This window comes from Pleurodeles waltl, chromosome 3_1 (assembly GCF_031143425.1).
Source record: "Pleurodeles waltl isolate 20211129_DDA chromosome 3_1, aPleWal1.hap1.20221129, whole genome shotgun sequence".
NCBI classification, from domain to species: Eukaryota; Metazoa; Chordata; class Amphibia; order Caudata; family Salamandridae; genus Pleurodeles; species Pleurodeles waltl.
In genome coordinates, this window is record NC_090440.1 from 1,929,857,981 (window position 1) to 1,929,871,612 (window position 13,632).

The 13,632-nt window shown below is 45.7% G+C and overlaps 1 protein-coding gene across 1 annotated transcript in view; it reads right to left on the reverse strand.

The window, feature by feature from the left end:
- The window catches only part of SPAG5 (sperm associated antigen 5), a 415,500-nt gene that overhangs the window by 169,953 nt on the left and 231,915 nt on the right, over positions 1 to 13,632 (reverse strand). The window contains exons 17-18 of the mRNA XM_069226180.1: positions 5,618 to 5,786; positions 166 to 277 (exon numbers count right to left, since the gene is read on the reverse strand). Of these exons, the coding sequence (XP_069082281.1) occupies positions 166 to 277; positions 5,618 to 5,786 (281 nt within the window). The remainder of the gene's footprint in view (positions 1 to 165; positions 278 to 5,617; positions 5,787 to 13,632) is intronic.

The window sequence follows — 13,632 nt, forward strand, 5'->3', positions numbered from 1 at the left end:
ACTGCGTGTCTTGGTTAGTTTGGGTCCAACTTAGTCCGTGTTAAGTTTCAGGGTCACCGATACACAGTACTTAAGGTGTAAAATGAAGCTAACATCATCATGCAGTGCCCAACATGGAATGTGCTTTGCTTTCAAATGCGCTTTTGCAAGAGATTCACAACGCACCTTCTATATGCTGTTTGGATTTCAAGACACTTCTGACACTGAATCCGGTCACTGCACCGTTGGTGTTGCTGGCAGGAGTGTGTGTGTCCCATAGAACTGCTGCACCCACATCCTATAAAATGCAATAATACATTTTCAGCAAAAGCCATGTAGCTAGAGCTACATAGCGCAGGCGGAGGGGCACAGATCTGGCACTACATGCAATTACTGGGACGCGGGGGGAAGAGAGTCAGGCCAGATCCTGCCACCAACACCACTACGCATAACTGAAGGCGATGTAAAGAGGTGACAAGACAGCACAAGTAGATGGGTGGAGCGCCTGACATCAGTCCAAACACTGCCTATATCCCAATGAGGACAGTCCAAAAAGTCATGCTCAGCAGGGACAGGACACACAGAATGTCCCTGAATCGATCCCTTAAAATTCCTTTAAAAAGAATCTCAAACTCACTGGAAAAAATACACAGTTAAAATATGCTTATGATTTATTTAGTACAAAACCTAAGGCCTTAGTGGGAAAAACAGTGCAGCAATTGGCTTCCAAATCAAAAACTAAAAAAAAACAAAAAAAACGAAATTCACCAATTGTGGTTCGCTACGGAAACCATAATTTGCCCCCAGTTTGAACTGCTAACGACCTCGAACACAACAGATGCCTTCACAAATGACAAAGACATCAGTGATGACATTCCATCTCACCTTACCATCAATATTACTGATAATATTATTAAGGATGCAATATGATGTGTTCGTTTGAATATGCATCATTAAACAGTGTTGTGAGGTCATTTAGCACACCATAACCAGTGAAGTTTATGAAGCCATAATGTTAGATTAATTCAGCATTTTCAGTATACGGACATATAAATAATATATATACATCTGTATTAGTCTAACCACCAGTGTATGTTTCAGAGATCCACGTGCTTGAAATATGTTCAGTCATCAACACAATCCACAGTAGTTGCAGATAATGGCCTCCTTGCACAGAATCTAACATTTGGCACACTGCACCTTCAAGAAGATTGGCAACAGATTCTGCAGGTAGCCAGGATGGAACTGGCTCTCAGAGTGGGCGTGTTCTAAGAACTTCGACCTGCTCTCGATGTCCCTCCACCTAATTCTGCCTTTTGTTCTTGGCCTTGACAGGTGATAACTTAAGTACTCATGTATAGACTGCCATTTGCAGATAGTTTAAACAACCAAATCGTCTGCTTTCCTCTTTTCCAGAGTAGTCAAAGATTTTTTAATGGACTCTTCCACGTTTGTAACAGTGAAATGCACAGTAATGGGAGCTAAAGATTATATTTTTAAGTTTACATGTAAGCTCTGTTTATAGCTAATAAAGCCACATTTAAGCATCTCTCTGTCAGAATCTGAAACGTTTTCAAAATATTTGCTTGTCTGAACCATCTGGAGGTGTTTCTTTTTTTCTGGAACTGACTGAAGGAACCGCAGACAGAAAAGTGTGCTACCAAAATCTGTACTGTAGGCTACATACAGTTTAGGACTAAAGTACACAAGAAAACTACACATAAGTATTGCCTAAGGTTTCTAGCCTGAAGCCGTGGAGCAACTTGATAGCTTTTGAATCTATGAAAGATCCTATGTTTGAGAAATAATTTCGATCCATTCTGATCTAGAGAACGCTATCTATCCCACTACGGACAGATCTCTTACAAAGCCCCACGTGGAGCAGCTTACTTGTTTTCTACCCTTGGATACCATAATCCGATGGATGTCGTGATCGAAAAGTATGCAAAACTATTTCTAGAGAGCTCTGTTCCAAAGATATTGTAACTCTGTTCCAAGGCCTCTGAAATTAGAGCTACATTTATGGCAACTCAATCAACGAAGGGAAAACACGAATCCGAGCATTGCACTACAATAGTTTAAGCAGTGGTCTTAAATGATACAGGCACATTAACTTGCTTGTACTGCCCCTTTTTACATCTATAGCACTGGATCTTTCATAGATACACACACTTAAAACAAGAATAACAAAGCAGCATTTCTAGCTATTGGTGAGCAAAGCTTCTGAAAACCAACTGGTTTTCCAAACAGTTTCACTTCCATAGCATCAATAAGACGAGAAGAGCTTTATAATGTTCAAGCAGAGTATGGTCTTCCATCGTGAAGAGGGAAGGATTCTGCGCCTCAAGGGCAAGCTGCAGTGTTGCTCACTCCATGCGGTTCTCAACCCATCCCGCCAGTGAAGACACGGAGGGTCTTCAAAGAATTGTTGCCTATTATTTCTAACTTTGCTGAGGATAATATTGTCATAGGCAGTGATTTTAATTCAACACGAAATTCTGCCCTAGACAGCTGCAGTCCGGCTCAATTTAAACAGACTCCTTCGAACTCTATGACGCGTTATAGAGGGCCTGGGGTTTGTTAGACGAATGGAGGACGTTAAACCCCGGAGAGAGGGATTTCACCTTTTTCTCTAACGTATACAGATCAAACACAAGAATAGATTGGGGTTTTTTTTTTAACAGAGAAATGTGAAATCTGGTGACTGACGGACATTAAAAAGAATTCTGCATCACACACTGGTTGTGCTGACGTTGGATATAATTTGCAATTCAAATGCACCATACCAGGGGCGAGAGAATAAAGTCGCATTTAGAGAACCTGTATAACCCAATATTTTAGAGAAAATGCTGACAACGAAGTGACATGGGATGTGGCGTGCGATCTAGCAAACAGTCGTAAGGAGAAAAAAAAACCAGATCTTACACTTCTGGATTGTTTGACTAGCCAATAAAAAAAAGTAGGAACAATAGAAGAAAAGCCGAAAATCACGAAAAGCAGCATAAACTCAAAAGCTCTGGAAAAAAACAACACGTTGTTGCAGGGTAAGCTACGAGCTAGAACAACCGTTAACTAAAGAGAGCCTGGAAAATGTAATACTGAAAACAAACCTACTACGAGAACGGGTCGAAGGCAGTCCACTCCCCACCATAGAAAATCAGAAACATTCAATCTCGGAACTAAACACAATGAAAAAACATGGCAAGAGTCATCCTCAAGAGTTGGTCCTGGACACTTGTGCCAGGATCCGAACTACTTGCAGAGTACATGGCACAGGCTGCAGCCAGCTCACTGATAGGTTCTTACCTTTAGGGCTTTAAACAGCCAAAGAAAGTGGAGCAGTTGGAGGAACCAATATATGAAGTATAGTTATTGAGGGATTACCAGGCAATAATGCCCCAGGCCCAGTCGGCTTTACATTGTTTTTCTACTAAGCCAACCGAGTATTTTTGGCACATCCATTAACAGCCACTAACTACTTCTGGCAAACCTGAAATATAACCAGTCCAAAAACGAAATCTACCCTTACATTGATCTTGAAACCAAACAAGGATCAAAGAGATTGACGATCATATAGATGGATAGCGCGGCTTAATTACAATCTGCAGATATTTGCTAAAGTTGTTGTTAACTGCCTTACCTGATGTGGCCCACCCTGATCTTCGTACAGCAGTCTAGCCTGTTTTGGTCAGGCCTGAGAGGACCTGGAGTAACACGCATCTGGCAGTGAACACCTATACACAGTGCAACATAGCGATGCACACGTCATACCTTTTTCTTCAGATGCCGAAAATGGACTCGACAGGACCGAAGAGGACTATGTAAATAGAACTAATCCTACTAATGTAACTGATCCTTACATGAAAACATACATTCTTGATAATTATGTAGGGCCGACTGCAAAAATCAAAATTAATGGGGAACTTGAAGAAAAAAAATAGGTGACTAGAAGCATGAGAAAGGGCTGCTCAATCTCTCTCTTGGTCTTTGCCCTCTCAAGGGAGCCTAATGTTCACAAAATGAGGGCAAACACCGGGATCGAGGGATTGGTGATTTACACCACAAATTGGCGCTATTAGCTGATGCTACCTCAGGCTTTAAAATCAGTCTCATCAAAACCACTGGCATGAGTATCTTGGACCGATTGTCTGTGAGCGGGATACTGAAAAGGCTTGGCCTGAACAAACGTCCCTAGCAAGTATATTGAAATCTTTCTTTGTTTTACAGATATAATAATAACATCCACCACAACTTAGACACACTATACACGGATTTCTATAGAAGAGTTAAGCTCGAAATATCTAGTCTGGGCAGGGTTTTGTGCATGGAATGACATTTTTACCTCATCACTTGTACATAACCCAAACCTTCACTTTATACTTTATTGATAAAATAGAACATAAACTAGACAATTACATCGAGAACAATAGGTTTCATACAGGAGCCCAAAAAACATTATACAAGGCTCGATCAGACGGAGAAGTGGCAGCAGTTAAAAGCATTTGACCTGCTGGCCGCAGTAGTCAATGTCATTTTTGTAATTGCATGCACTTCGACTAAGCCCATCTTTGCCTTGCACTGGAAGAAATTCATTGTCTGGTGTGGTGCTAGTCAGGCCGACCCTCGGCAGGCCAAACTTTCAGAATGAATTATTGTTGGCCCAACAAGGCACTGTCGGCCTAATGTTAAGGGTTGTACGTGAACCAAAACACAAGCAACCAAGGACCATTTTCACCCTGATTGGGAGTTGTCAGTCTGGTGCACCTTGGTTGCAGTGGCACAGTGAGCAAGGGACCCACGTCTAGGCATACCCTTGGCTAGTTAGGGTATTACATAAAACACACGAAATTTGAAGGGAGAATGCTTGCAATTAATCTAACCACTGGTAATCACTAAGGGTAGCATTGCTACCCATTGTTCTTTTGCTCACTAGGCCTCCTCAGAGTGGACCCAACCATATGCAAATCAGTCTTGATCCCGTTCCAATAGGAACAGGCACTCCCAAACCAAGCTACAACCGACTTGAGGAGCCCCAGTCAGGGCAAAATCGATCTTGGGTTGCTTGTGTTCTGATTCAGGAAAGACCTGGTCTGTCAGTTCGGTCACCAGGAGCCAACTCCCCTTTCTTTTAACCTTGCTCACAGATTTGGAACAATTCGGAATTTAGAAAGAGCAAGAAAAAAATGCTTAAGTTCAAGAATTTCTGCAGAAAACCCTCTGGAGTGAAGAACAAAAGCAGAAACTAGCAGTCTATAGTGCTAAAAAAAAAAAAACACCACAGAGTTCAGAGAACCTCTCTGGAAATGTGCACAAGCAGGAATGTGGGTTATGCTGGAGATTGTGGATGGCCTTATGTAATTCTCCAGGCTATTCGTCTTAAGTATCAATTTATGCTGCACCTCTTCTACTCAGAAGTATCCTCTGGTATAGCTGAAAAGAAGGTTGCAGAATATAGCTCTCTGAGACTCTCTCTCACCAAGAAGATACATTTATCACTGAACCTAGTTTTCAATTTATTATAGCATTAACTGATATAGACTTCCACTCCAACCGAAGAGAATTCTTGTCTGAAGCTGATGATCACACAACACAAATCTATCAGACAACGTGCTTTAGGACAAGGTATCAAAAGCATTACCTCTCCCTCCAGCGCCATCTTCAGTGTTTCCATTAGACCCAGTAGCTTATCTTTGGCTTCAATGACCTCAAAAGAGGAATCTGTTATCTCATTCCCCATTTTCAGCAGCATGGTCCTAGCATCTGCTTTTGTGGTTTCTAACTCCTCCTGAAGAAAATCACGTTCTTTCCTTTCAATGAAAAGAAGAAAAAAAAAGTCGCCATGCATTCCTTCACTTTTGGTAAGGAAACAATACTGACAAGTAAATACGTTTTTCCATAGTTGCTATCAGTAAAAGAGCTGCACACTTGAACTAGTCCCGATCACCAGGCTAGGGATCATCTGTCAAGTTTTATAATGAAAAACATTAAAAACATATATATTAAACAACAGTTTGCAGCCCTTAAACTTTACCATATGGGTTGCACTGCAGCTAATAAAGATGACATAGAACTAAACTCCCTCAATCGATATTTTACCCTAGATTCGCAAAGAACAAGAGTGGGTAGAAGTATGTAATCTTGTGAAAAGGGAAGATGGGAGGGTTGCATGTGACACTATGAAGTATACCAATGAATGAGAGCTACACCTGCATGTATTTGTTTCTCCAAGAGCATTGGATCTTTCACACATTCATATATCAGGATTTACAGTAGCAACCGAAACAAATGCAAATATGGATAGTGAGACTCAAGCCCACCACAAAGAAACAGTTATCTGAACACTGCCCCACTCTCAATTCTGCCTGACCGCATGCGCAATCAGTAATGTCTTGCAAAGGTGTGATATGTATCCAATGCTGCCGCTTTTAACATGGTCACCAAAGGAACACAAAAGAAAAGTGCTGCAATCACTGTCATGTCAGTTACGCTATCCCACAGCGTTTATATTTTGTTTTGCTATGTCTCTAATAGTCACCTTTTTATGAAAACAAGCCTTTTTGCTGAAACCAACTGAGCAATTCTTTGTGTTCTTACCACAGAAAGAACATGTTTCTTACCTGAGATAACGCTCTTTCTGGTGGATACTCTAACAGCTGATACGTTTTGCAGAAACTGCTGCAACTGAGCATTCTCAGCAGTGGCAAAAAGTTCTAGCCAGGGTTCTTACCACTGCTGGAAGATACCCTGCACCAGCACGAAATGCAGATTTCAGTTATAATTTGGCCAGATGGTGCCTGCGCAGCTCATACACTCTGGCATTTAGGGGCCCTCCAGGTGGTTCATTTTCAGGAAGATGCCCTGTCACTCCAACCACCTCCATACATACAAGGCCTTCTGGCACAATATGCATGATGCCACTTGTAGGAAAATGGCTCCCTGTTGCAGTTACCCCCCCCCTCCCACTTTTTGCCTGATAATGATGCGGACTTGACTGAGAAGTGTGTTGAGTCCCTGCTAACCAGGCCTCAGCACCAGTGTTCTTTCACTGAAAATGTACCACTGTTTCCACAATTGGCACACCCCTGGCACACAGATAAGTCCCTTGTAAAAGGTACCAGTGGTACCAAGGGCCCTGTGACCAGGGAAGGTACCTAAGGGCTGCAGCATGTGTTGTGCTACCCTAAGGGACCCCTCACCTAACATGCACACTGCAGATTGTGTTGGTGGGGAGAAAAAGGCTAAGTTGACATGGCATCCCTCTCATGATGCCATGCACACAAAATACTGCCCGTGGCATAGGTAAGTCACCCCTCTTGCAGGCCTTACAGCCCTAAGGCAGCGTGCACTATACCACAGGTGAGGGCATAGCTGCATGAGCAGCATGCCCCTACAGTGTCTAAGTCTATTCTTACACATTGTAAGTACAGGGTGGCCATATTAAGTATATGGTCTGGGAGTTTGTCAAAACGAACTCCACAGCTCCATAATGGCTACACTGAATACTGGGAGGTTTGGTATCAAACTTCTCACAATAATAAACCCACACTGATGCCAGTGTTGGATTTATTAAAAAATGCACACAGAGAGCATCTTAGAGATGCCCCCCTGTATTTTACCTGAATCCTTCAGTGCAGGACTGACTGGTCTCTGCCAGCCTGCCACTGAGACAGTTTCTGACGCCCTGGGGTGAGAGCCTTCGTGCTCTCTGAGGCCAGAAACAAAGCCCGCACTGGGTGGAGGTGCTTCACACCTAGCAGTGAGCCTCAAAGGCACAGGCTTCATGTTACAATGCCCCAGGGCACTCCAGCTATTGGAGATGCCCGCCCCCCCGGACACAGTCCCCACTTTTGGCGGCAAGTCCAGAGGAGATAATGAGAAAAACAAGGAGGAGTCACCCTCCAGCCAGGACAGCCCCTAAGGTGTCCTGAGCTGAGATGACCCCTGCCTTAGGAAATCCTCCATCTTGCTCTGAAGGAATCCCCTAATAGGAATAGGGATGTGCCCCCCCTCCCCTCAGGGATGAGGCACAAAGAGGGTGTAGCCACCCTCCAGGGCAGTAGCCATTGGCTACTGACCCCCAGACCTAAACACACCCCTAAATTCAGTATTTAGGGGCGACCCTGAACCCTGGAAATCAGATTCTTGCAACCTACAACAAGAAGAAGTACTGCTGACCTGAAAGCTCCGCAGAGACGACGGAGACACCTGACTTGGCCCCAGCCCTATAGGCCTGTCTCCAGACTCAAAGAACCTGCACTGCGATGCATCCAGCAGGACGAGTGACCTCTGAAGACTCAGAGGACTAACCTGCACTTGAAGGACCAAGAACCTCCAGAGGACAGTGGCTCTGTCCAGAAACAGCAACAAAGAAGCAACTTTAAAGAGACTCTCACTTCCCGCCAGAACCGTGAGTCTTCACACTCTGCACCCCACGCCCCTGGTTCGAGTTCAGGACAACACCGCAGAGAGGACTCCCAGGCGACTCCAATGACGTGGACACCCTGAGTCGACCCCCCTGCACCCACACAGCGACGCCTGCATAGAGGATCCAGAGGCTCCCCCTGCCCGCGACTGCCTAGTAACAAAGGAACCAGACGCCTGGACCAAGCACTGCACCCGCAGCTCCCAGGACCGAGAGGAACCACCTACCAGTGCAGGAGTGACCAGCAGGCAGCCCTCATCCTAGCCCAGTCATTGGCTGGCCCGAGAAGCCCCCCCCCCGCATCGCCAGAGTGACCCCACGTCCCTCAATTGTTTTCAATAGCAAACCCGATGCCTACTTTGCACACTGCACCCAGCCGCCCCTGTGCCACTGAGGGTGTGCTTTGTGTGTTTCCCCCACAGTGCTCTACAAAACCCCCTTGGTCTGCTCCCCGAGGACGCAGGTACTTACCTGCTAGCAGACTGGAACCGGAGCACCCCTGTTCTCCATAGGCGCCTATGTGTTTTGGGCCCTCCTTTGACCTCTGCCCCTGACTGGCACTGTGTTGCTGGTGCTGTGGCTTTGGGGTTGTCTTGAACCCCCGCACCCCCCCCCCCCCCCCAAACGGTGAGCTGCCTATGCCTAGGAGACTGACTGTGTAAGTGCTTTACTTACCTGAGAAATTAACCAAAACTTACCTCCCCCAGGAAATGTTGATTTTTGCAGTGTCCACTTTTAAAATAGCTATTTGCCATTTTAACCAAAACTGTGTGTAGTACTGTTTTAAATCAAAGTTCTATACTTACCTGTGTGAAGTACCTTGCATTTTATGTACTTACCTCAAATTTGAATCTTGTGGTTCTAAAAATAAATTAAGAAAATATATTTTTCTACATAAAAACCTATTGGCCTGAAGTTAAGTCTTTGAGTGTGTGTTCCTCATTTATTGCCTATGTGTGTACAATAAATGCTTAACACTAACCTCTGATAAGCCTACTGCTCTACCACACTACCACAAAATAGAGCATTAGATTTATCTAATTTTGCCACTATCAACCTCTAGGGGGAACCCTTTGGACTCTGTGCACACTATCTCTCACTTTGAGATAGTATATACAGAGCCAACTTCCTACACCACTCTGCCCTTCTTGTTACAGTATTACATCGCAGTGGTCTTGTCTGAGAGACTCTAGATTAGTCGCCCCATCAAAGCCTGACCGGCCCAAAACTTCAGCAGACTGATGTGGAGCTGTCCTTCCACCAGAACCCTCTAGTCTCGTCCTCCACCAGCCCAGCAATTAGATCCCTGCCACCACTGTCAGCTATGGGTGGAGAAAGGAGAAGGGGCTGTTGCTGAACCAATTGTGTTTGAGCAGTCACCACTGCAAACAGTCTCTGCTGACACCTGGATTGCATTTGCAAGATTGCCTATTGGAATGCCAAGGTCCAGTGCAGAGCACGCATGTGCCACCTGGTATAGGTGATGAGAAGGAATCACAGGACTAAGACCAATAACCCTTACATCCACCTCACCTGGATCCAGGACCAAGCCTGATACATTGGGATCATAGCCCAATTGTCCTGGAGTTGTTGAGGCAGACTGAATGCAAGCATCTGAGAAAGAATCAGGTGAGACTTCGGCTCATTTACAATGAGTCCAACAATTTCAAAAGGTTCGCCATTGTTCTGAAGTGGTCAATGACTGACAGCAGTGATCGTATCTTCAGTAACCAGTCTTTGAGGTGCAGGAAAACAGGTACAACTGCCCTTCAAAGATGGGCTGCGAACATGTCCATCACTTTCATGAACTGAAAATGCATAGCAAAATGAAAATTCTCCTGTCCTACTTAGAATTACAAACAACTTGCTCTGCAAGTTTAGGGACATCATCCAGTTGCACAGGTCCAGAGCAAGCAGGATCTTGATCAGCGTGAGCATTTTTAATGCATCATTCTGAAGGAAGGCATTCAGGGGTCGAACGTTCAGGACAGGCCTGAGGCTCAAGTCCTTTTCCAGACTGAGGAAATAGCAAGAGTAACAACGCCCACCTCTGAGGTCAGCATTCTTTCAATGGCACCATTGGAATGAAACCAGAGCACCGCCTGTAACAGGATGGACAGGTGTTCGTCTGAAATTCACACTGGTGTGGGGAAGAGTGGGTGAGGAGGAGAGAAAAAGCAGGGCATAGCTATTTCAAACAGTCTGTAAGACCATCTGTTGGATGTGATGGCGTTTTGACCCGGGAGGTAATAGTGAATTCTTCCCCTGACCGGCCGGGCATATACCAAATGAGGGAAAGCTAAAGTGCAAGAGAAGAGGAATTGGAACAATGGTGCCCCTATTGGCCTTAAGTCTGTCTGCAGGCCCAACGTCCCCTGCCCAAAAGAACTGGAGTGGTTACTGCATCACAGGTTGGGAAGGTTTGCTCCGTCTATATGTCAGCCCTGTGGAACAGCCTCTAAACTTTCATATCTAATGCACAAACTGTTGGGCAAGACTCAAAAGCCCCAAGGAACGTGCTGCAGCTCGGTTTTATTGAAATTGTTCCAATGCAGACCCCGCCTTCTCTCCAAAGAGGCAGGACCCATCAAACGGTATTGTTAAACTCCCTAGCCAGGCAATCCTGTGTAATTTAATTTTTTGGCCATGTCCTGTCCATCATGTATTTTTGGGGCCAAAGAAACTCTAAAATCTCGTTGGCCATGTCCCAAAGGGCATGTGTATGTAGCGATCAAGCAGACAACTGCATTTAGAAGCTGCGGTGCCAGATTAGAAGAAAACCTTCAATTGCCAATAGCATCGATCCTCTTTGTGTTTTTATCCGGAGGTGTGGTTGGAAATAAGTTTGGGCTCAGATTACTGGTCGAGGCTTGTACAATAAGATTCTCTAGGGTAAGGTACTCAGTGAGAAAATTGTGGTCACTTCTGGCTACCTGATTATTCAGAGGTGCGCAAGAACAAAGCTTCAACCAAGTAGCCATCAAATTATCTTAAGGTTTTCATTAAAAGGGCACAAACGCTCAGAAGAAGCTGACCCAGGCAGCAGAATTTCTGTCAGAATGTTCATTTTGGTCTTGATGGAAGGTAGTTGTAATTCTAGTGCCTTGGTGGAGATAGTTTTAAGAATACCACTACTCTCCTCTGTCTCTTGGGCCGCACAGCCCCACTGGCAAATCACATCAAGGAGGGCACCAGAACATCCTGGCATCCCTTTAAAATAACCCTGAACTTCCATATACGGGTAGTGGCTTGCCCCTGAACCTATAAGACTGGTGCCAAGAGGGGTCAATGATGAAGCTTACCACCTTCATGGAGGGTGAGGACATTCTGTCTTGTTGACACAAAGTCCTACTATATTTTAATTCCTTCCAAAAATATTAGGAGACTGAAGCTTAGGCCAGGGATACTTAACGTTTGTCTGATACTTCTAGGGTATTTATTCCCTGACCAGACCGTTGCCCACCTGACCCACGAGGTCATTGGGTCCCACTCCCTCAGCTATGCAGAGGCTAGGCAGAATGCATGGCACAGTGACTGGCTGGGAACTGCCGCTTTTGGAGACCCCTTCTATAGCTGCAAAAGGTGGATGGGGGGTACAAAGGAGTGTTTCGAGTCCTAAGTACCTGACCGTAGCCAGAGAATCCTTAAAGTGCTCGAGCTCTGAGTCTACCTTGTCTCTTTTACAGGGGATGTTCATCGAAGAAGCCTGGACAGCCCCCAAAAAGACAGATGTCCTCAACCAGGCATGGTATCTCAGGGCCACTGTTGTAGAAACCGCTCTAACTAGCGAGTTGGTTGTGTCAAGTCCGCAATGAATTGTGAACTTTGTCACGTCTTTCCCCTCTGCAACAACCTGAGAGAATACAGCTCAGGCCTCCTCCAGGACCTGTGGCAGCACTTGGGCAACAGTATCCCAGAGCTTGTGGGAATAACAGTCCAAAAAGCGAGCCTTGTTCATAGATTACAATGCAAGGTTGGTTCCCAAGTGAGTACAGCCTTTTGGATTCCCTATCCAGGAGAGCGAAATGTAATGTGCCTTCGGAAGTAGATGTTTGGACCACCAAGCTCTCAGGGGTGGAGTGTTGCATCAGGAAACTTGTGTCCCCAGGTGTGGGGCGATGGCGGCAGTCAATCGCCCTGTTTACAGGAGCCCCTGTGCTGGGTTTGGACCACGGACGTCAGTGAGGATATCACTGAACGGGAACAGGGGTTATGAGGTGGGAGGTCCCGGTTGCAGCACCTCTGTATTAGTCTTGACGGCCATCTGGGGCAGTTGAAGGTCCAGGACCCCAGCTGCACTCCTCAACACCATAGCTTAAGAAGCTTACTCCTCCATGGCCACTGTAGGGAGAGAAAGCATGCCAATATCTAGAGAAGTGCCCAGTCTTCTGGTCTCACCCACATCTTCACGCCAGTCCATTTCTTCATATGGTTGACATTCTAAAGGGACCAGTGATCCTTCCCATGCAGCCCGAAGCCTAGCCCATAGGAATATGGCTCAGGATCCGAACTATGAGTCAAGGTTCCTGCCACCCATCTGGTTCTGTGTCAAAGTGAGGAATTAAAATGGGAACTGCGCTGGGAGCGTTGGCATCGGGGCCTGCGCCGGGAAAGGGTGAGGCGGTATGACTGATGCTGGACCAGATCCAGGACTGGATCCCTGGGAGCCCCTTTGGTTCTGGGGCCAGAGCCACCGGCTGTGAACCTGAGGGAGCCCCCTCACACCCTGCGGGGCCTCAAGGCGCTCAAGCAGGGCCAGGCTTCCTAAAAATTAGGTGCATGGCCACATAAAACTCTCTGAGTTAGGCAGGTGTTGCTCTAGCTCTAGGAAACTCTGAGAAGGGGCATAGTCGGCCCAGGCATGGGTTCCTCAGAATGACGCCTAGAGCGTCAATGCTCCCTCGTGTCGTCAGTCGATGGGCGAGGAGAAGTCAAGGAGTTTTTCGACTTCTTGGATTTTTTCCTATGCCTTGACTTACCCGATCCGTCGAGGACTTGGAGTGGGACGACGACATTGACTTCAGACTCCGCATACAGTCCCGGGACCTTCCTCTCAACCAAGACCATTACTTGAGCAAAGTCAACTGGTTGTGTGGTAGAAGAGAGCCACACCTGTTGTGAATGTGGGTACTGACCTCAGAGGAAACATTTTGGGCGCTGGTACTTTTTATTTTACAAATTAAGTATATGTCATGATAAATGCAGGTTCTTGTGGAGAACACCACAACTAG